The 24,295-nt window shown below is 45.9% G+C and overlaps 1 protein-coding gene across 1 annotated transcript in view; it reads right to left on the minus strand.

Moving 5' to 3' along the window:
* Window positions 1–24,295, minus strand: part of stat4 (signal transducer and activator of transcription 4) — a 114,329-nt gene that overhangs the window by 22,660 nt on the left and 67,374 nt on the right. The window contains exons 8-17 of the mRNA XM_078228618.1: window positions 14,465–14,616; window positions 14,213–14,371; window positions 12,707–12,799; window positions 10,597–10,656; window positions 10,476–10,496; window positions 10,295–10,388; window positions 9,336–9,380; window positions 7,560–7,643; window positions 6,735–6,833; window positions 1,641–1,776 (exon numbers count right to left, since the gene is read on the minus strand). Coding sequence (XP_078084744.1) covers window positions 1,641–1,776; window positions 6,735–6,833; window positions 7,560–7,643; window positions 9,336–9,380; window positions 10,295–10,388; window positions 10,476–10,496; window positions 10,597–10,656; window positions 12,707–12,799; window positions 14,213–14,371; window positions 14,465–14,616 — 943 coding nt within the window. The remainder of the gene's footprint in view (window positions 1–1,640; window positions 1,777–6,734; window positions 6,834–7,559; window positions 7,644–9,335; window positions 9,381–10,294; window positions 10,389–10,475; window positions 10,497–10,596; window positions 10,657–12,706; window positions 12,800–14,212; window positions 14,372–14,464; window positions 14,617–24,295) is intronic.

Consider the following 24,295-nt stretch of genomic DNA (forward strand, 5'->3'; position numbering starts at 1 on the left):
TAGTCATGTCATGGCTGATCTAATTGCATCCTCACTCCACTTTTCACAGAATAATGACCCGCTGAGAGAAAGAAATCCTCCTCATCTGTCTTAAATGGGAGACTCTTTGGCCGGAATTTTCCAGCTGTTTATGCCAGCAGGATCTTCCGCTCCTGTTAACGGCATGCACCTACCGCTGGCTTCACCATGGGAAACCCCATTGACAATGGCGGGACCAGAATATACCGCCGCCAGCCAATGTTAGGCCATCTCCATTGCCGCAAAACAAGCAGTAGGTTGTGCGGAAAATCCCGCCCTTTATTTTAGCTGTGCCTCCTAGTTTTATGATCCCCCAAAGAGAAAACATCATTTCAGCATCCGTCCTGTCAAGTCTAATAAGATAACTTCTCATTCTTCTCAACTTTAATGAGTACAGGCCCAACCTGCTCAACTTTTCCTCATCCATCCCAGGAATTAGCCTTAGTGAAGTTTCTCTCAACTGCTCCCAAGTGTATCCCTTACTCCATAAATAATCTCTGGCTATTTTAAAATAGTAAGAAGTTTAACAACACCAGGTTAAAGTCCAACAGGTTTATTTGGTAGCAAAAGCCACACAAGCTTTCGATATTTTAAAATAAGGCATATTTTAAAATAAGCATTTTAACACAATTTTGCTTTGTTTTGCAGATGGACAGTTTTCTCCTCTCCTGAATCCATCCTTTGGTTCCCCCTGCCTGCTTTGTGAGCTTTTCAACTCTAACCTTTTAATGCGTAATCCAATACTTTCATTTTGAGGTGCAGTACATGGTAGTACAGCAGGTGGCGTTTGATCACCAACCTTTCAATTAAGCTGAAACAACCAAATTTAGTCCTTACAATTGGACATTTTATTGCTGACTAGATTGAAATTAAAAAAACATGCAAAACAAATAGGGTCAATAAAAGAATATTTTATCACAAATTTTTGACCTATCAGCAAAGTAACTTTGAAAAGAATCGAAGATTTAAGTTAAATAATGGGACTTATGAAGGGTTTTTAGTTCATTCATTAGTGTCACAAACAGACTTACATTAACACTGTTAGCAATGAAGCTACTGTGAAAATCTGGTGTTTTCCACAACAACTCTAAGGCAAATTCACCCGGGCCCTGGGCCAGTCTGCCTGCATGAGGAGGCAGCAATGTTGGGAAGCTTGGTCTCCAGCTTGCCAGAAAATAAGTGAAAAGTAGGAGGAAGTGGGAGCGGCCAAGAATGTATCCCTGGAGCCAGAAGGAGTTTCCCTGCTGTCCTTCTCCCCAGCCCCACCAAAATTAAAATAAATTTAACTTTGGGATCTTTAGCTATGCACTGGTTTGAGTGCAAACTGTGGAAGATCTACCCAGTTCAGACCAAAAACAACAACTGGGTCCCTGAGTGCATCAATTAATGTTTTATATGGGCCTATCACCTGCCCTGGGTGGGGGGGATACTCCAGCTGATGAATGATGAGAGAACATTTCTAGGATGGCAACAATTGCCTTTAATTTTTGGGCTGGCGGGCTCCTGATGGTTCAGCGTATTAGCTTCTCTTTGTTGATCCAAACCATGGAAATACTCATGGACATTGGGACCTGTGGGATGTGTCAGCTAAATCCAGTGAGTCTCTGATTTTTTTTACCTACCCAGCAGCTTCTCTGCCAACATGTTGAGCTGATCCGAATTCAAACCTCGTCCCACATAAGAGGAAAACTGCCAACTCAGCACCTCTGAAAGCTGACTCCAAGTGGCAGTGGGCGGGCTGGTAAACAAAGCCAAATTCTGCAAAATGCAAAGTACAGAACTAACTCAATCAGTTCTTGTCTGAATATACAGGGATAAAGACAGAAGATACTGCAAACAATACCCAGCAAAAAGCAGCTAAGAGAAAAGACGTGCTAACATTTCATGTCTAACCACCTATCGGAACTTCAAACGGTTTTGTTAAAGGGTTACACCCAAAAATTAGCCTGTCTCATTCTTTTAAAAACAAGGGAAGTGGTGGCATAATGGTATTGTCACTCGACCAGCAATCCAGAGACCCGGGTTCAAATCCCACCATGGCAGATGGTGAAATTTGAATTCAACAAAAAAAGTCTAGAATTAAGAATCTAATGATGACCATGAAACCATCATTGATTATCATAAAAACCTATCTGGCTCACTAATGTCCTTTAGGGAAGGAAATCTGCCATTGTTACCTGGTCTGGCCTACATGTGACTCCAAACTCTTAAATATCCTCTCAAATGGCCCAGCAAGCAACTCAATTCTAGGACAATTAGAGATGGGAAATAACTATTGACCCAGTCAGTGACACACACGTCCCAGGAATGAATAATTAAAAAAAAAATGTGAACTGGGTATTTCCTCACGGAGCTGATCTATTATCAGATTTAACTGAAGTCTCTTGTAAAAATGTGTACACTGTCATTGCTGTATTAAGTTTAACAACACCAGGTTAAAGTCCAACAGGTTTATTTGGTAGCAAAAGCCACACAAGCTTTCGGAGCTGCAAGCCCCTTCTTCAGGTGAGTGGGAATTCTGTTCACAAACAGAGCATATAAAGACACAAACTCAATTTACATGAATAATGGTTGGAATGCGAATACTTACAACTAATCAAGTCTTTAAGAAACAAAACAATGTGAGTGGAGAGAGCATCAAGACAGGCTAAAAAGATGTGTATTGTCTCCAGACAAGACAGCCAGTGAAACTCTGTGGGGGTTACAAATAGTGTGACATGAACCCAATATCCTGGTTGAGGCCGTCCTCGTGTGTGCGGAACTTGGCTATCAGTTTCTGCTCAGCGACTCTGCGCCGTCGTGTGTCGCGAAGGCCGCCTTGGAGAACGCTTACCCGAATATCAGAGGCCGAATGCCCGTGACCGCTGAAGTCCCCAACAGGAAGAGAACAGGAAGAGAACAGTCTTGCCTGGTGATTGTCGAGCGGTGTTCATTCATCTGTTGTCGCAGCGTCTGCATAGTTTCCCCAATGTACCATGCCTCGGGACATCCTTTACACCGCTCGACAATCACCAGGCAAGACTGTTCTCTTCCTGTTGGGGAGTACTTCAGCGGTCACGGGCATTCGGCCTCTGATATTCGGGTAAGCGTTCTCCAAGGCGGCCTTCACGACACACGACAGCGCAGAGTCGCTGAGCAGAAACTGATAGCCAAGTTCCGCACACACGAGGACGGCCTCAACCAGGATATTGGGTGCATGTCACACTATTTGTAACCCCCACAGAGTTTCACTGGCTGTCTTGTCTGGAGACAATACACATCTTTTTAGCCTGTCTTGATGCTCTCGCCACTCACGTTGTTTTGTTTCTTAAAGACTTGATTAGTTGTAAGTATTCGCATTCCAACCATTATTCATGTAAATTGAGTTTGTGTCTTTATATGCTCTGTTTGTGAACAGAATTCCCACTCACCTGAAGAAGGGGCTTGCAGCTCCGAAAGCTTGTGTGGCTTTTGCTACCAAATAAACCTGTTGGACTTTAACCTGGTGTTGTTAAACTTCTTACTGTGTTTACCCCAGTCCAACGCCGGCATCTCCACATCATTGCTGTATTAGTCAGACCCCAATGCATTATGTGCAGTTCTGAGCAACTAATCAAAGAATGGATGCTAATCTCAGGAAAGTAGCATAGGAAATTCCAGTTATTAAGAATTTGAGAATTGATACAGGCAAAATAGTCATCATTTTGATTAATTGAAGAACAACTTCAAATTGAGAAGCTGAGTAAGAGAAGTGATCAACATACTTTCTAATTGTTTTGAAGCACACGGGTGATTTAAGTGCCTGGCCCCTTTAAATCTTTTTGTGTTGGTGCACATTATGGTAACTTACAGGAGCCGACTTGTGTGGAGCCTGCATGCATGGGCTTGGGTTGCTGCACAGCTTAGAGGCAACATAAGAAGTTAAACAGCTTAATGAGTCAACAGGAACATGACACTAGGAGGAGATCTTTCCAGCCTGTCAAGTTTGTCACCATTCAATCAGAAATGTAGTGAGGGCATTCCAGAACTTGGGGTCTGGGCAATGGAAGGCACAGTCACTGATGGTGGAATGGTTAAATGGGGATGCTCAAGAGACCAGAATTGGAGGAATGCAGATATGTGAGGCTTGTAGGGCTGGAGGAGATGTCGGGGATAGGGAGAGGCCAGTCCATGGAGGGACTTGAGAACAAAGGTGATCATTATAAAAACACTGTTGGCCGGGAGCCAATGTAGGTCAGTAAATAGAGGAGCGATAGGTGAAGGGAATTGGTGTGAGTGGGGACACAGGCAAGAAAGTTTCAAATGACCTCAGGTTTCCGAAGCATACACAGTGTAAAATGATCCAGGAATGAGTTGAAATCATCAAGTCTGGATATTATAAAGGCATGAGTGAGGGTTTCAGCAGCAAATGAACTAGGTGGGAGCAAAGTCAGGCAATGTTACAGAGGTGGAACGAGGTAGTTTTGGTGATAGTGTGAATAAATGGTCGGAAGCTCATCGCAGGTTCAACTCCATCACCACAGTTGTAAACAGTCTGGTGGAGTCTCAGACAATTGCTTGGGATGCGGATGGAATCAGTAGCTCGGAAGAGGAATTTGGAACGAAGACAGAAAATAATGACATCAGTCTTCCCAATACTTAATTGGAGGAAATTTCAGCTCATCCTGTGTGGGATGTTGGATAAGCAATCTGATAATTTAACAAAGGTGGAGGTCAAAAGTGGTGAGGCAGACCTGGGTGCAACTAGTGTAGATGCAAAAACTAATGATGTGCTTTTGGATGAAGTTGTCAAAGGGCAGCACATAGATGAGAAATAGCCAGGGGGGGCTAAGGAAAAATCATTAGGAGACTCCATAACAAATGGTGAAGGAGCAGGAAGAGACATAATTGCAAGCAATGCTCTAAATAATATTGGCTGGGATTTTCTGACCATTCACGCCTCGCCGCTGTTGCAAGTGAGGATGGAGAATTTGGCACTCGGCCAAATCTCTGTTCGCTGCAGCGAGACCAGAGACTCCCGCTGGTGTGAGCAGCTGGGAAATTCTGGCCATTATATAGATATGAATGGAGAAAGCAGTCCCACCCAACTAGACGACAGTAGAGATGGACTGGAGGAGGAATTTTAAAATTTCTTTCATGGGATGTGGGTTCACCGACACGGCTAGCATTTGTTGCCCCTCCCTAATTGCCCTGGAGAAGGTGGTGATGAGCAGGGGGGGTTGTTGGAGGTTTGCAGGTTGCCACTGAAAAAAGCAAGGAAATAGATTTTTCTTGAGGACACCCTGCTGGTATAGGATGAGGGTGAATTTATAAGGGGAACCGGGGGAATGTATTAATGCTGGAACAAGGGAATCAAAGAACAGCAGAGAGGGTGCTTGGGCATTTGTTAAAGGTTTCCAAGCTTTGGGAGTGGCACGGTGGCACAGTTAGCATTTCTGCCTCAGTGCCAGGAACTCGGGTTCAATTCTGGCCTCGGGTAACTGTTGGTGTGGAGTTTGCGTGTTCTCCCCGTGTCTGCGTGGGTTTCCTCCAGGTGCTCCGGTTTCCTCCCACAGGCCAAAGATGTGCGGGTTAGGTTGATTGGCCATGCTAAATTGTCCCTCAATGTCAGGGAGATTAGCAGGATAAATACATGGTGTTATGAGGGGATAGGGCCTGGGTGGGATTGTTGTCGGTGCAGGCTCAATGGGCCAAATAGCCTCTTTCTGCACTGTAGGGATTCTATGATTCAATGACATGGGAGAAATTGGCCTTGCTCACAACGTCCATATCCTGAGAATTATTTTTTTTAAAAACAGTTACTCAAAATGCAAAGTGTTTATTTTAAATCATACAGGCCACTGCTGGAGAAATTGCTTTAACTATTCTGTCCTATTGTTGCTTTCCTGCCTTTTCACCTCCCTCTATTCATGAACCTTCTTAAAATTCAATGGGTGGGATTTTCTGCACTCCAGCTCCCCCCGCCCCCAACCATGTGTTTCGCGGTGGCAGAGGTGGCCCACCATTGGCAGGCAGCAGGATCTTCTGGTCCCACCATTGTCAATGGGATTTCCCATTGTATGAAACCCCCACCGTTGGGAAACCCACGGCGGGGGTTCGCCATTGGCGGGACTGGAAGATCCCCACGGTGGGAAGGGCCGGAAAATTCTGATGTATGGCTGAGCTTTTGATCACTCCCACTACTATCCCTCATCTATTCCGCCTCTAATCATAAAATAGAATCCCTACAGTGCAGGAGGAGGCCATTTGGCCCATCGAGCCTGCACCGACAACAATCCCACTCAGGCCCCATCCTCGTGACCCCATGTATTTACCCTGCTCGTCCCCTTGACACTAAGGGGCAAGTTTTTAGCATGGCCTTGTTTCCTTGTTTGACTTTGGCATTTTTTTCATTCACCCTTTCAGAAATAGGATTTTCTACATTCAAAGTTGTTCTGGTAAACAGTATAACTGCAAACAATATGAGAGCAGAATATTCCAGATATTTGGAGCTTCTCTGCAGACCAAACTAACACTGGGAGATGCAAAACTGACATGCTGCAGTCCCTCTGCTGGCTGAATGGTGTAATTACAGCATGACAATGCCAGTGCCCATTATAAATGGGGGAGATGAACATATAATGAAAAACATCAGGAATTGCCTGAAGATCTATGATTTTTAAGATGGATATTAATTGATCCATACCTTTTTTTCATTTCCAGATTTTAAAAAAAACCAAGAAGATTGATTAACTTACCTTGAGATCATTCATTAGCATGTTGTACCATATAACAGAAGCCCAGCCACTGGGCAGCTGACTCACATTGGAGATGACTACTATAGGCAAAGAACTGGTCTGTTATTCAAAAACAAAGGCAAACACAAGTATTAATTGAACTCCTCGAGGGCTCATGTGTATAACATTTTATGACAAATACAAAGGCTGGAATTTAATGTCACTGCCTCTCATCCCCCTACAGAGGAATGTTCCAAGGCAGGGGGAACTGTTTAATCATTTGTGAGCATGCAGGATGGGGCCCAGCCACCTGTACAACCACCCCTTCCCCACTTGTCTCCCCCCCACCCAGTAATCCCCCAGGCAGGAAGACAATCAATACCCACTTAACAGCCTCATACCGCCACCATTGATATTGGTATTTAACCAGCAGGGGGTGGGTGGACAACTAACAAGCAAATTAGAGCAGGTTTGCCTGTAGACTCATGGAGGGCAGACCCCTTGTTGAAAGGTACTCGGAGAGATCGAGGGACACAGCATTGGAAAGGCGGATGCTTGCTGAGAGCCAAAAACTGATTAATGATTCTCAACTGATATGAGTTATTATTGTTGTGCATTGATTTGATACGTTGTTCTCATAATCAGAATTCTGTGGTAAAAATGAAAGTCCCCCCCCCGACCCCCGAGTCATTCCCGTTGAACAGATATGTAGATGAGCAAAAATGTTCCCCATTAAACAGTGTCATGTGCCCTTGCATCTCAGTTCTTGGCTAAAATTAGGATTTCACGTTAGTAAATTAACATTATATTTAATAAGTGCCCAGATAAGTGCTTGAATCAACTCACTTCCAAATCTATGGCCAAATCTTGATGACAAAACTGTGTCTCAAAATTGATGGAATGGAGCTCCTCTGTGACAATCAGAGGACCCTGTGGAATTGAGAGAGGAATGACAACATTTAGAAAGATGACAAGCAAAATGGAGCACACAAGTAAAGAGAGCCAAGTACAACTTTAAAAAACACTTTGATTATTGTAACTTAGCTTCAAGAAAGGATAATTATTTAATAAGCAATCAACTGAAGTATATATAGCGGAAAGATGTGGTTGCTTAAGAGAGCCTAAATTACCTTAAAAATAAGCACCAGAGCCAGTTTTCATCTAAGTTTGTGGATTAGAATTTTTATAAAAATATATATAAGGAATTAATTTGGATCAAATTGATATGGTACTTATTGAATAAAAATGGCTGAATTTTCTTTCTATCACTTGAATGCATTTGAAACAAATTATAGTTTATAGCATAGAACATGGTGATAGAACATGGTGATACAGTTGTCGTGTCTGTGCCAGCTCTTCACTAAAATCATTCAAAATTACTTTCACTGTCTCCTTCCTCCTCCAACTTCAGTATATTCCTCTGCTTCAAATATTTAAATACTTCTCCTTCGAAAAATGCCACGTTCTTTGCCTCCACTATTCTCTGTGACATTGCTTTTCATGCTCCAGCAATTCAGCATAATTCAATTTATCCTACCCATTCTCCTCAATCTCAGTTACGATATTAAATTGATGATTCCTTGTAACAGACTTTTCAATCATTAGAAAACAGGGTGGTGGATTTGATGGTGGGCATTGGGGGAAGAATATGATGGGAAGCTCAGAAATCAGTTTCATGCCAGCATGAATGTACAGTGGGATCTTCTACTGGTGCTTGCTATTGCAGGCCAGAAAACCCATCAAGGGCTGATGTGAATTTCATTCCCCCGCAGCACCCCCCGGAACTCTCCAATTCTCTGATTTGAAACAACGTGGCATGCAAACATCAGGACTCAACTGAACAATGCCTAGAGTGGCTCTGGATTCAGCCTGCAACCCTGGACCCTGGAAAACCACAGCAGTCGGTCGGGGGCGCATCTGCAGGTGGACCTTTCAGATTAGTGTCCTGGAGGGGGTCCAACTTCCAGCCTCAGAATGTTCCACCTTTGTTCTCAGGAGGTCAATATTCCAGTCCAGTCACTGAGTGCTCCCAGATCTATTTTCATTTTAGGACAACACACCTTCTTTCTTCAATAGTGGGTCAGTGATATCGGACGCCTTTTCAATATAGCACCTGAACACGATGATGGACTCCACACTATCCAGTGCTGCCCCGCCATGGAATGTAAAACGCCCAGGTGCGTAAGTAATGAAGTCAAGACCAGAGGTTTTGGCATGTTTTCCCACTGGCCACCGCAGCGGAAAATGTTCCACATTTTCACCCCCACCACGGGACCTAGTCTCAAAATGGAAGAATTCCACCCATAGGCATTCTTTGTTCACCATATCAAATCTATTCATAATTTTAAAACCACAATTGAACATTTTTGGAGCCTCCTCTGCTCCAATGGGGCAGTCCTGGCCTCTTCACAACTATAGATTCCCATCCCAGTCATTCTTAATGCAATTATGCTTTCTATAATATTTTCTATGTGTTTCTTAAAAAATAGCTAACGTTATGCATTGAAAAGTTTTAAGTATTTGCCATGTTACTTGTTTATGAGCAGCAGGAAATGATATTCTATTGCTCCGGCTGTTTTGAATGCAGTACATTTAATTAATGGAGCATTGGAAAAAAATTACCTCATTCCCTTTAGTTCCTGCAGAAGATTTCTGTTCTTTCAGTTGCTGTCAAAACATGCAAATACTAGATTAGTTTTCTAATTTTCTCCTGAAGGCCCTGCTTCTTCCATAGGTTTTGGCAGACACCAATAACGCTACTGCACTTGCAGAAATAGTACTTTTATATCAAAGCACTTCACACAGTGAACTATTTATGGAGTGTAAAGATTATTATGCAGCCTGGCATTCTGTGCTGGCAAAGTCCTAAATCACAGAATGAGTAATTGGATTTCTTGGTTAAAGGAGGTGCATTGGCAAGGAGACAAGGAGAATTCCCTGCTCTTCTCTGAATATTATTACAACATTTTTAACTTCACTGGATTTAGAAAAGTACGCAATATTGAAGCATACTCTCAAGGGTGTCAAGCTTGATTATGGCTTTGACTGAGGTTCAAACCTATAATCGTCTACCCCTGAGGCTTGATTGCTTCCAAATAAGCAAGTGAAGCCAAGGTAGCACCTCACCCAGACAATGGCCTGGATTTTCCAGCACTGTCATGGTGAGGGCAGCCGTGGGAGATTCGATGGCCCAACCAAAGGTACACTGACTTTCAACAGGACTGGATAATCCAGATGGTGAGTGGGACTGGAAAAATCCCGCCCAATGAGTCCCAAACAGGCTATTTTATCTTTGGAAGGCATCCTAGCAAAGTCCAACACTGTTCCAATCCAATGGTTTCCAATGGGGTCACTGGATAGCAATTTGAGGTAGGAATCCATAAGGATCTTTTTACTTCCTTGCCCAGACATCCTGTCTAACTCAATACAAAGCAAGAATGAAACTAGGACCTCCTTTGTGGTTTTACACTATACCAACTTATTATTACTGGGCAATCTGGGAAATCTGATTACTATTTTCAATTCTTACAATGTTGGCATCAACTGTTCATTTTGAAATGAATAAACAAAGATTTTTTTACCAGGTGTCTGAATTCCACAGAAAGACTCCCATTCACTGACTCTTCCATGTTCATTACTTTGCTGTTAGTGCCTAATATATTAAATTTGCGATACCTGTGAATGGAGAACATGTCATTACACGTCTACAACAACTTTAAGTTTTTCAAAAAGTTGAGTAATTTTTCATTTTCTTTCCCTTACCCTCTTGCTGTTGAGCTTTCCCTAAAAACAAAAGGAAAAGAAATGGGAAAAACAAACAAATCTTATTACAGAATTAAAATACTTTTTATTAGGTTGAAAATAAAATGTTATTTTTACTTACTTGTCAATTGTAGCTTTCACCTTTAACTGATAGTTCAGCTCAGGTAATTTTACCAAAAACCTATAAAACAAAAGAAACTTTTACAAATGACAATTTTCATTATTATGTCAGTATTTTACTTTGACATTGAGACATCACTTGCAGCGATGCTCCCTGACACCCCCGAAGCTGCGATACTTTCTCCCTGTTCTATAGGCAGCTCCCCCTCTATCCATCGACACAGCGATCACTGAGGATAACTCCACTCTCGTCAAAAACAAAATAAACCTTTCAAACTTACTAACATACATTCAACTACTGCATCATAACTGAAGTGTGAGGAATGTTGCAAAAGGACAATTTGGTTTTGTTTTTAAACTCGCCCTTGTGTAGGAACAAGGCTCATCTCCACATCAGGAACAAGGCAGACAGGATATTGAGCCAACATCACTCGGCCATTATAGCAAGCTATCCCTGTAACTCACGTGGGAGTTTGTCAAACTGGCCTACAATACAGAGTTCCAAAGTGGGCGTAGACAGGGCCAGAGGCTGGATTCCTTACGCTTGGAGTTGTTGCTTTCCCAACCCGCAGCAGAATCAACAGAAAATTGACGGTCAGTGTACCTAGTGAATGTAGGAATGCCAAATAAGTGAATGCCTCAATGGAGTTACAGGAGTGATTTCCAGACCTGGGTTGTAAATTTAAAACATTCACATCAAGCCTTCCATGGATGGCAGCCAGATAGTTTCAGACAGTGTGGACTGGCAGGTGTATGTCTTCACACAGTGACATAGAGCAGGGATTTCCAAACTGGGTTCCGCATGATTCGCTCAGGGGGTCCTTGGACTTTTCAAATTTTCAAGATAGCTGTCCTTCTGGCTTGGCCAATCGAAGGTGGCTGTTTCACTTTGTTGGCTATTGATAGGCAGACTAATCAGCCTATCAGCAGCCAGTGATCTGAGAATCTGGCCTCTGATTGGACAAGCTGGAATACTTCAATTTAAACTGTCAGGAAAATGAGAGGACAGAGCAGTGTGATGTGAGAGAGAGCGGGAGAGGGGGCCCCGGGCGTAGGGGGCTCGGGGGCTCTGATGAGGGGCCCCTGAGAGGGGACGGGGGGCGCCAGAGAGGGGAACGCGGGGGGGCGCCCGAGGGGAATGCAGGGGGGCGCCCGAGGGGCATGCGGAGGGGGCGCCCTAGAGGGGAACGCGGGGGGGGGGGGGGGGGAGCGAGAGGGGAACACGGGATGGGGGGGGCCCACCGAGAGGGGAACACGGGGCGGGGGGAGGCCCAAGAGGGGAATGCGGGGGGTGGGGGGGGGGGGGGGTGGGGGTGCCTGAGAGGGGAACGTGGGGGGTTTGGAAAAGGGAGCGGGAGGCCTGGGAGTGGGGGGCCCGGGAGATCGGTTTGGGGTGCCCAGGAGAGGGAAAGGCGGGCCTGGGAGGGCCCAGGGGCACAGGAGCCCCGAGAGAGGGCAGGGCTGCTGGGCCCACCGAGCGAGAGTGGGGCTGCAGGGTACCTGAGAGGAGCCGAAGATGTGGGGGCTCTGAAAGAGGCTGGGGTCATGGGTGTCTGAGAGAGTCCAATGGGGGCCAAACCCTTTCAGGAGCCAGTGTCACAGGAGCCCTGAGCGAGTCCAGGAAGGACCAGCTCTCCAGCTGCACTCCCAGCTTTACATGAATTTATGAGCAAACGATCTGCATTACTGTTCCATTAAAAATGACAAAAAAGTAAAGCTTCAGTAATTTGTTGAATAACAGAACGTTTTAATTATAATTAATGACATAGATACATCTTTTGAGTTTGTTGTGTATGTTTGTACCTATTGTGCAATGAAATCATTTTTTGTGGTTTAAGTCTTCAACATAATAAGAATGTTTCTCAGGGGCTCAGGGAGGTCAAAAAGGTTGCGAGGCTGAAAAAGTTTGAGAAACCCCGCACTAGAGATTACAGATGAGGTGCCTATGCACTGACACTATGTACTCTGAAGGGGACAGTGCTAGTGGATACTGGTGAGCTCAATGCCAGTGTTTCTGCCTGAACTACAGCCCAAAAATATTCAAATTGCATGTGTTAACTGAAAGAAAATCATCAGAGCATTCTTTTATCAACCACAAAAAGCACACTCACCTGATTTTCACAGTGAACTGCACACCTGTTTTTAGGACCATTGGTCTCTGTGGATGGGTTGGCATACAAGGCTGTCTCTCCACCACAAAGGAACTGAATATTTTGGACAAAAAATAAATGTTGTCGTTTACACAGACCATTTATACTTTTGTTACGAGGGACCGAAGATCTAATTATGACTTGTTAATCTATTACTGTTAAAAGATTGCGCAACATGATCATTCAATTAACACCTCAAGTTTACTTCTCCACAATTTAGTATGAAATGTTATCATCTGGAATAGTGCTGAACCATTTAGATTAGGCTTGGTTACTGGTCAGTGCTGAGTTAGTTGATGTCAATTGAGGTGACATCAAGGAGCTTACAACTGAACTTAATGTCATTGGGTTAGTGATTGGAGTAAAAAGTTCAGCCATGCTCCCACTCCTGAACATTATCCAGGTACTATTGTTAGAGAGCACATTGATTTGAACATTGGGTAGAAACAGGATCAGATCAGATCAGATTACATAACCTGCTGGCACTCACTGTCAAGGTTCCTACATGAAGAATTGGCATTTTGATGAGGTAAGATTACTGTTGGTACTGATGAAACCATGCCACAGTAGAAGTCACTGCCTTCACAGGAGATGTAGAAAATTAGTTTGTTTAATTAACACACACCTAACAATTTAAGTAGCTAAATCACTGTAAATCTGAGCATAGTGATGAGGTTGCTTCACTAACAATAGGTATGATATTTTTCAACAACTTCCAGCTGAACTATATTTACTTGTATACAATGATATACATGATTTTTCTTTCCCCAGTTTCACATTTTTTTCTGTCCCAGATTAATAACTCTACATCCTGATCCTTGGGAAAGTATGAAGACATAGACAGGTTAATACTGCTCTTTGGTTTAGCTTACTGGGTAGAAAATTTTAAAGGAGTATGAAGGAACATTAAGGGAAGTTTATGTGTCTGCATTCTTCTGAACAGGGAAAAACATTGGCAGAAACAAATGTAGTTAGATGTCCACTGTGCTCTCCTGGGTATTGATGGGGCTTCCCATGAAGCATGACTAGCCCTGCACCTGTATTAGTACAGATGCAGCATTGTTATTTTGATAAGACAGGAAAGGTCTGGACCGCTCCTTCCTTATCCACTGATTCCACCCATTGGATGTCCCAGGGCAGGGGCAGCCGTGAAAAGCTGACTCAAGTGTCTGTGGGATCTAGGACCAGGACCAATCTACTTTTATTCCTCCCTGTCCTAGGATGAGCACTCATCTGGATGGTGACTTTCAGAAAACCCCTAATCTCAGAGGCTCAGAGCACCACTTCCATCAGCTCAAATTTCCTGCCACATTTAGAGATGTGAAGGCTCAGTCACCAGACCTCTCCTACATCTGGAGTTCTCCTCCACATGTAACTGTAAGAAAAACATGAGCAATTGTCTTCTGGATTAGAATTTCTAGGTCACAATAATAAAATGAGCTGCCTTTTTAAAATCAATGTTTGTACCTTTTGATGAAACTGTAAATCAAAATGTTCACTCTCTCCTCCAAATGTGGTCTTTGCAGAGGCATTGGATCTCCTTCATAAGTCACCTTTTGCAGCAGTTCTTCTAATTTTTTCAGCTGTCTTCTGACCTGAAATAAGCTCTCTGCGAACAATGTAAACCTAGTTCAAAAGAATTTACATCACTCAAGGCAGACCATATTAACCATGCACAGAACTGAAAACTGTAAAGAGTTCTGATACTTTGCACTCTACCAGTTCTGCAGCTGATCAAGGCAGGTGTTGTGTGGCCCTCCAATGCAGGCAATTTGCTGTCGTCGTTTCCATTCTGTTAGCTCTTCAAACAATTGTCTGTTCATCAGAAAATCCATTTGGTTTAACAATTCTGTGATTTTATGGAGCACCTCCTAGATCACACAGAAATTCAAGAGTGAGTAGATTCCTAACACATATCTCATAACAATGTCTTTAGATACAAATCACTGACCAACACATTTCCCAAAATGATGCAGCTTTAGTAAAAAACTGTGGAAACATTTCAGCCATGGAACTGTGACTTGTAAATGACTCGGATTTTGATATCAGCAGCAAGTGTGACTATTGCCAATGATTTCAATGACAGCTGCCAACACAGATAGGAACATAGGAAGACAGAAGCAAGGGTAGGCCATTCACCCCTCGATCCTGCTCTACCATTTTACTAGATCATGGATGATCTTCAACCTCAATATCATCTTCCTACACTATCTCCATATCTCTTCATGTCAGAATCCAGAAATCTATTGACCTTTGTTTTGCACACACTCAATGACTGAGCCACTAAAAAGTTTATTTATTAGTGTCACAAGTAGGCTTACATTGACACCACATGAGATGTTACTATCAAAATCCTCTAGTCGCCACACTCCGGCGCCTGTGCAGATACACCGAGGGAAAATTTAGCATGGCCAATGCACCTAACCAACACGTCTTTTGAACTGTGGGAGGAAACCCATGTAGGCACAGGGAGAACATGGAAACTCTGCACAGACAGTGAACCATGCTGGGACATAGTGTGTATAGATGGGTCTTTTTCTAAATGGAGGTCGGTCACCAGTGGTGTGCCCCAGGGATCTGTTCTGGGACCCTTGCTGTTTGTCATTTTCATAAATGACCTGGATGAGGAAGTGGAGGGATGGGTTGGTAAGTTTGCCGATGACACGAAGGTTGGTGGGGTTGTGGATAGTCTGGAGGGATGTCAGAAGTTACAGAGGGACATAGATAGGATGCAAGACTGGGCGGAGAAGTGGCAGATGGACTTCAACCCGTAGTGATCCATTTTGGCAGGTCAAATGGGATGAAGGAGTACAAAATAAAGGGAAAGACTCTCAGTACTGTAGAGGATCAGAAGGACCTTGGGGTCCGGGTCCATAGGACTCTGAAATCGGCCCCGCAGGTGGAGGAGGTGGTTAAGAAGGCGTATGGTGTGCTGGCCTTTATCAATCGAGGGATTGAGTTTAGGAGTCCGGGGATGATGATGCAGCTATATAAGACCCTCGTCAGACCCCACTTGGAGTACTGTGCTCAGTTCTGGCCGCCTCATTACAGGAAGGATGTGGAAAAGATTGAAAGGGTGCCGAGGATATTTACAAGGATGTTGTCTGGATTGAGTGGCATGCCTTATGAGGATAGGCTGAGGGAGCTCGGTCTTTTCCCCTTGGAGAGATGTAGGATGAGAGGAGACCTAATAGAGGTATATAAGATGTTGAGAGGCATAGATCGGGTGGACTCTCAGAGGCTTTTTCCCAGGGTGGAAATGGCTGCTACGAGAAGACACAGGTTTAAGGTGCTGGGGGGTAGGTACAGGGGAGATGTTAGGGGGAAGTTTTTCACACAGAGGGTGGTGGGCGAGTGGAATCGGCTGCCGTCAGTGGTGGTGGAGGTAAACTCAATAGGGTCTTTTAAGAGACTCCTGGATGAGTACATGGGACTTAATAGGATGGAGGGTTATAGATAAGCCTAAAAGGTAGGGATATGTTCGGCACAACTTGTGGGGCCGAAGGCCCTGTTTTGTGCTGAAGTTTTCTATGTTTCTATATAGAATTCCAAAGATGCACCATTCTCTGACTGAAGAATTTCCTCCTAATCTTGGTCTTAAGTGGCCTATCACTTATACTGAGAATGCTTCACTTGGTTCTAAAGCAGCCACCTTCCTCGTCCCGTCCTCACCAATCAAGGGAAACATCTTTCCCGCATCTATCCTGTTGAGCACTGTAAGAATGTTGTACACTTCATTGTGATCAACTTTCATTCTTCTAAACTCTGGGGAACACAGGCCCAGTCTCTTTAATCTTTCTTCATGGGACAATTCCATTATCCCAGGAATTAGTCTGATGAACTTTCATTGCACCCCGCGGGACTTGGGCCCATGTCGCTGTTTACACTGATAACTAATGCAGGCTCAAAATCATCCCCAGAGAAAGAGGGAGGGAGGCGGGCAGACAGGCGGGGCGAGGGGGAGAGAGGCGGGCAGACAGGCGGGGCGAGGGGGAGAGAGGCGGGCAGACAGGCGGGGCGAGGGGGAGAGAGGCGGGCAGACAGGCGGGGCGAGGGGGAGGGAGGCGGGCAGACAGGCGGGGCGAGGGGGAGAGAGGCGGGCAGACAGGCGGGGCGAGGGGGAGGGAGGCGGGCAGACAGGCGGGGCGAGGGGGAGGGAGGCGGGCAGACAGGTGGGGCGAGGGGGAGAGAGGCGGGCAGACAGGCGGGGCGAGAGGGAGGGAGGCGGGCAGACAGGCGGGGCGAGGGGGAGGGAGGCGGGCAGACAGGCGGGGCGAGGGGGAGGGAGGCGGGCAGACAGGCGGGGCGAGGGGGAGGGAGGCGGGCAGACAGGCGGGGCGAGAGGGAGGGAGGCGGGCAGACAGGCGGGGCGAGGGGGAGGGAGGCGGGCAGACAGGCGGGGCGAGGGGGAGGGAGGCGGGCAGACAGGTGGGGCGAGGGGGAGGGAGGCGGGCAGACAGGCGGGGCGAGGGGGAGGGAGGCGGGCAGACAGGTGGGGCGAGGGGGGAGGGAGGCAGACAGGGAGAGGGGGAGGGAGGGAGGCAGCCGGGGAGAGAAGGAGGGAGGGAGACGGCCAGAGAGGGAGGGAGGGAGGCAGGCAGCCGGGGAGGGAGGGGAGGGAGGGAGACGGCCGGGGAGAGAGGGAGGGAGGGAGACGGCCGGGGAGAGAAGGAGGGAGGGAGGCAGCCGGGGAGAGAGAGGGAGGGAGGGGGGCGGCTGGGTGAGACGGAGGGAGGGAGGGAGGCGGCTGGGGAGAGAGGGAGGGAGGGAGGGAGGGAGGCGGCCAGGGAGAGGGAGGGAGATGGACGGGGAGAGGGAGGGAGACGGACGGGGAGAGGGAGGGAGACAGACGGGGAGAGGGAGGGAGACGGACGGGGAGAGGGAGGGAGACGTTCGGGGAGAGGGAGGGAGACGGACGGGGAGAGGGAGGGAGGCGGCCGGGGAGAGGGAGGATTAGTGAGGAAAGAGGGAGAGTGATTGGAGGAAGGGATCTGCACATTATGTTCGCCAGCACAATGGGAGGGATTTCGATGGTCACAGGAAGGGGACGCAGCACCACCATTTTTCAAGCTGAATCTGACACAGTTGAAAACAAATTATGAAAAATTGCCAGCAGGAGGCTCTCAGGGCTGATAGGAGGGGGGGGGGGGGGGGGGGGGGGGCGGTGGTTTGGCTGCCTTACGGATGATCCCAAAAGCTATAACATCACTCCAAGGTTCTCAGTTGGGATGTCATGTCTGGGATGAAAGGATGAAAGTCACCCACAATGGCTCCCGAGTTAGCAGCAGGAATATGAACATTTCAGGCTTATGTTCATCCATATTTCTGTTCAATGTTTCCATAGACACAAACATGAGTGCCTCATGGATGCAGCAGCAACGTTGCCTTCATCTGGGCAATCAGGCAACTAAGGAGGAGAAGGAAGGCCCATAATCGCCAGGCTGGGCTAAGGGAAGAGCCTCACTCTGAGGAACAAGGGAGAGTGGGGCTCCCTCAGGAGTCAAATGCTGAGGCTGACAGAGCCATTGAGTGGAGGCATTTAGCAAGACCTCCAGATGAGTGAGAGAGTACCATAAACACCATTGCAAATTGAAGAATATGGTGGCCCACAACTGCCACAATCTCCAGGGGAGTTGATGTCACAGGGACAGGGAGGCTCTAAAAGTCACAGCCACTCTGAAGTTCTTCATGAGTTGAACTTCTTCATGGATTGAACACTGCAAGGCTCCACTGAAGACCTCTGTGGGACTTCGCAATCATCTACTCACAAATGCATACAAGAGGTCACCAAGGCCTATTTAGCAAGGCACACAATTACTTCCAGTTCTACCTAGCTGAAGCCAATCAGGCTGCCAGGGCAGTGGGAATTACAAGGAACTCTGGATTCCCACAGGTGCAGGGTGCCATTAACTGCAGTCATATATATGGCTTTAAGAGCTCCCTGGGAACAGCCACTGCAACTCAACAACAGAAAAAGGTTCCACTCTCTCAATGTGCAGCTCGCCTGCAATCACCAGAAGCAGATTATGCAGGTATGTGAAAGATACCTTAGAAGCTTCACGAATCGTACGTTTTGAGTCACTCGCAGGTGCCACCGATCTTCAAGGGTCCTCAGTGCATTCAGGTTTGGCTCCTCAGTGACAAAGGCTACCCACAAAAAACATAGCTGTTGACGCCCATTCGGCAGCCACAAAGTGTCTCAGAGGAGAGGTATAACATTGTTCATGCTGCAACATGCTCACTGACAGAGCAGATCATTGGCATCTTGAAGATGCATTTTCAATGTCTGGATAGGTCAGGCGGTTCTTTCCAGTAAGCTCCTCAGAGGGTCTCACACATCATTGTTGCTTGCTGTGCTCTACACAACCTGGCGCTCCAAAGGGGAGATGCTTTGCCGAGATGCTTTGCCAGATGCCGAGATGGCGACACATGTCATCTGATGATGAAAATTTTGAGAGGGCTGAGCTTGGTGAGGAAGCTGAGGCGCCAGAGGAAGTGGCCAATACATGGGCTAGTTGAGGCAGGAGAAGGTCGACTTGCCCTTGCAGAGTGGATGAGATCATTCATCCTCTTCCTGCACTGGATGGCAGCCTTTTTCTGAGCCTTGGTGTTGACTGCCCTGATGATCTGCATCCAGGCTGGTGTGGTGAGGTTGGTGGACCTCCTTCTGCCACCATGGCGATGAAGTAAGACCTGGAGTTCCTTAATAGTATCCAGAGGTGCACCCAGCGCTTTGTCACTGAACTTGGGGACAGTTGTTTTCTCATCTTTTGGAGTCATCAAACATCAAGACCGGCCCTGCGCTGCAGACAGTGATATGAAGTGCATGTGTGTGTGGTTTAAATATGGCATCTAGAAAGATTATCTGATGAGGCCACAGCAGGGGGGTGAATCCCAGCCCACCCTGCCAGAAGACATGATATCCTTCATGTTCATGCAAAAATAATAAGCTAAAAATCAGACAATCTGGAGCAGAAACACACCACGCTGACAGGCAGGAAATGCTTTTCCCGACCTCCACCGCACTTAGTCCCTGGAGTGGAAAATTCCACCCAATGTGTTGCAAAATGTGGTGTGCAAGAAGTCAAACTTGAGATGGCCAATTTGTCAGCCCAAATCTACCATAGCATCAGTTGAGCTTGTAAAACTTACACAAGAGTGCAACTTTTATTCTAGCACTTGCTCTTGATGCGATTAGGCGAGATTTAGCTGGCAATAGGTTGGGGAAGGAAACTGCAGGGGATGGGCACAATTGTAATGTGGAACTTGTTCAAGAAACAGCTACTATGCGTCCTTGATAAATATGTACCTGTCAGGCAGGGAGGAAGCAGATGTGTAAGGGAACCGTGGTTTGCTAAGGAGGTTGAATCTCTTGTGAAGAGGAAGAAGGAGACTTATGTTAAGATGAGACGTGAAGGCTCAGTTAGGGCACTTGAGAGTTACAAGTTAGCCAGGAAGTAAAGAAAGAGTTAAGAAGAGCCAGGAGGGAACATGAGAAGTCTTTGGCAGGTAGGATCAAGGAAAACCCGAAAGCTTTCTATAGGTATGTCAGGAGTAAAAGAATGACTAGGGTAAGATTAGCGCCAGTCAAGGACAGTAGTGGGAAGTTGTGCGTGGAGTCTGAAGAGGTAGGAGAGGCACTAAATGAATATTTTTCATCGGTATTCACACTGGAGAGGGACAGTGTTGTCGAGGGGAGTACTGAGATGCAGGCTGTTGGACTGGATGGGATTGATGTTCATAAGGAGGAGGTGTTAGCAATTCTGGAAAGGGTAAAAATAGATAAGTCCCCTGGGCCAGATGGGATTTATCCCAGGATTCTCTGGGAGGCTAGAGAAGAGATTGCAGAGCCTTTGGCTTTGATCTTTGTGTCATCATTGTCTACAGGAACAGTGCCAGAAGACTGGAGGATAGCAAATGTTGTCCCCTTGTTCAAGAAGGGGAGTAGGGACAACCCTGGTAATTATAGACCGGTGAGCCTTACTTCTGTTGTGGGCAAAGTTTTGGGAAGGATTATAAGAGATAGGATTTATAATCATCTAGAAAGGAATAATTTGATTAGGGATAGTCAGCACGGTTTTGTGAAGGGTAGGTCGTGCCTCACAAACCTTATTGAGTTCTTTGAGAAGGTGACCAAAGAGGTGGATGAGGGTAAAGCGGTTGATGTGGTGTATATGGATTTCAGCAAAGCGTTTGATCAGGTTCCCCATGGTAAGCTTTTGTAGAAAATACGGACACATGGGATTGAGGGTGATTTAGTGGTTTGGATCAGGAATTGGCTAGCTGTAAGAAAACAGAGGGTGGTGGTTGATGGGAAATATTCATGTAACCCCCTGCTGACCACTATATGGGGCTACTATTTAAATATTCAATCAACAGGATTCGAATTCCTAGCGGTTGATGTTGATTTGGCTAAATCCCTGCTTACCCATAAATGTCAGTACTGTAATCGGAATATCAAAAATAAATTTAATAACATATATAATTAACAGACATAAAACAGTGAGCTCTGATCTATAACCGTTGGGGCCCATCCGTTGGTGCACACATGGGGAAACTCATCCTCAGTAACACATTTGTAGATACTGTTCCAGTTGGATTGTATAGTCCCCACCAGTTACTCACGACACACACACAGTCCAGAAGAGACACACGTGTGGAAGATGATGCCGCAGGAGGCAGAGGTGCCGCGAGCTATCTGCAGCAAAGTAGGTCGAGTGCGCTGAAGGCTGTCCTCCTCGGCAGTAATGAAAAGAACAGGCAGGGGAACGCCTGGCTGCCTCTCACTCCTGGCTGCCTCTCACTCCAAACCGAATTCTCACTGCCTGGAAAAAGCTCTCTCTCTGCTCACTCCCTCTCCAGCTCTGCACTGCTTCACTTCCTGGCGCCTTTTTTTTCCTCCCGCCCCCAGAGCAATCCCATTGGCCCAGCCCACATCACTCAACCAACAGCATCCTGTTCACAGCACCCACCCGGCAAACAGGACACTGAAACCCACAAGGGACAAAGAACACTGGTAAATGTCTTCCCCACACATTTTCCTCAGTCCCTTACATTCATCCTGGAGTTCAGTTACTAGTGGTGTACCGCAAGGATCTGTTTTGGGGTCACTGCTGTTTGTCATCTTTATTAATGACCTGGATGAGGGCGTGGAAGGATGGATTAGTAAATTTGCGGATGACACTAAAGTCGGTGGAGTTGTAGACAGTGCGGATGGAAGTGGCAGGTTACAGAGGGACATAGATAAGCTGCAGAGCTGGGCTGTGAAGTGGCAAATGGAGTTTAATGCTGATAAGTGTGAGGTGATTCACTTTGGAAGGAGTAACAGGAATACAGAGTACTGGGCTAATGGTAAGATACTTGGTAGTGTGGATGAACAGAGAGATCTGGGTGTCCATGTGCATAGATCCCTGAAAGTTGGCACCCAGGTTGATAGGGTTGTTAAGAAGGCGTACGGTGTGTTAGCTTTTATTGGTAGAGGGATTGCGTTTCGGAGCCAGGAGGTTATGCTGCAACTGTACAAAACTCTGGTGCGGCCGCATTTGGAGTATTGCGTACAGTTCTGGTCGCCGCATTATAGGAAGGATGTGGAAGTGTTGGAAAGGGTGCAGAGGAGATTTACCAGGATGTTGCCTGGTATGGTGGGAAAATCGTATGAGGAAAGGCTGAGGGGCTTGAGGTTGTTTTCGTTAGAGAGAAGAAGGTTAGGAGGTGACTTAATAGAGGCATACAAGATGATCAGAGGATTAGATGGGGTGGATAGTGAGAGCCTTTTTCCTCGGATGGTGATGGCTAGCACGAGGGGACATAGCTTTAAATTGAGGGGTGAGAGATATAGGACAGATGTTAGAGGTAGGTTCTTTACTCAGAGAGTAGTAAGGGTGTGGAATGCCCTGCCTACAGCAGTAGTGGACTCGTCAACATTAAGAGCATTCAAATGGTTATTGGATAAACATATGGATGATATTGGAATAGTGTAGATTAGAGGGGCTTTAGATTGGTTCCACTGGTCGGCGCAACATCGAGGGCCGAAGGGCCTGTACTGCGCTGTAATGTTCTATGTTCTATGTTCTATTGTGTTCATGGCTAATTAGGCAGATAAATTCTACTGTGAGCTAAAATTTGCATCTTTATTGGCACTGTGTATGGGGCAGTGTGCCCAGGTTTACAACTAAACCTCAATGGCAATGTACATATTCATTGGAATAAATGTAGGATGCCCATCACATTCTCCCACCCCTTCTGAAAGGCAGAAAACATTGCATCACCAGACCAAAATAAACAGGCTAAATTACTCAAATTCATTTGACAACCAGAAGCCAAAATCCCCAGCATGATAAAAAGAACACAGATTAAATTAGAATCCATCCAGAATTAGTTAATATATATTTACTAAAACAGTGCTTCTTACAGGAAGGCCATTTCCCCAGTTGGAGTGAATAATGACTCTTGGTGACCAATCTCACCAAATTCTGTGGGTTGGCCAATACAATATTTTGAATATACTTTTATTTGTGCAGATAGTGATGAATGTCTGAGGTTTGGGGAAACTCCAAGTGCAACATCTCTTTATGGTAAAGTATAACTTTTATGGAACCAGTACTCTGGATTTTAGAGTTTTCAAATAAGGTGAGGGGAATGAAAAAGGAGAGGACAGTTTGTGCAGGGGGTGGGGGGGGGGGGGGGGGGAAGGTGGGATGGTCATAATATTGTTTAAAGAAACAATCACAGCTGTGTGGAAAGATTATATGTTGGAAAGATCTTCAAGGGACAATCACACTGAAGTACTATAGATCTCCAAGGAGTGATAGGGATATCGAATGGCCAAACATATAGGTAAGTTTCTCTGAAGTGCAAACCCAGTGGGGTAAATGTATTGGATTTGAACCACCTTAATATCAATGAATAGAAGAGGTGGAATTCTTAAACCACATTCAGAAGAACCTTTTTTAGTCAGTGTGCAGCAGCAAGCTCAGCAAGAAAAGAGTCTAGACTTTGGGTCAGATTTTTGTGGGAGAGACTCTCTGGAGCCAGGAAAATTCCTAACCCCACAGACCCATCGCTGTGAAGGATCCCACCAAATTTTTGTTCTGGTCAGGTGCAAGCATCGAGTTGGCACCACTGCCTTCAAAAGCAGGCCCAAGCCATCAATGGAGGCAAGTGGATGGCGATGACAACAGACCAGAATAGCCGCTTCTATTCACTGGGACATTGACCCAGTTATTATGATAAATGTCAGATCCACAAATGCTCCCCACTCAGCCCCATCCCCACTCATGCCCCTTCCATGCTCCACATCTCCCCAAGCACTTTTATATCCCCCATGTTCCTTCCATGCACCCTCATATTCCCATGCATCTTCTATACCCACTTTTCCAGTATCCATTGTACAGAACCAATGAGCCATTGGCAAGTCTGGCAAGTCTTTCAAATGTTCCTGAAACTGATACAATCAAAGAGGCTTTGGGAGAAAATAGCTCCATTTACATCCTCTTAAAAGCTAGAATCAATTACAGAAATTCATAGTAGCAACATCAGAAGCTTTTATCT

The sequence above is a fragment of the Mustelus asterias genome, chromosome 14 (assembly GCF_964213995.1).
Source record: "Mustelus asterias chromosome 14, sMusAst1.hap1.1, whole genome shotgun sequence".
Taxonomy (NCBI): domain Eukaryota; kingdom Metazoa; phylum Chordata; class Chondrichthyes; order Carcharhiniformes; family Triakidae; genus Mustelus; species Mustelus asterias.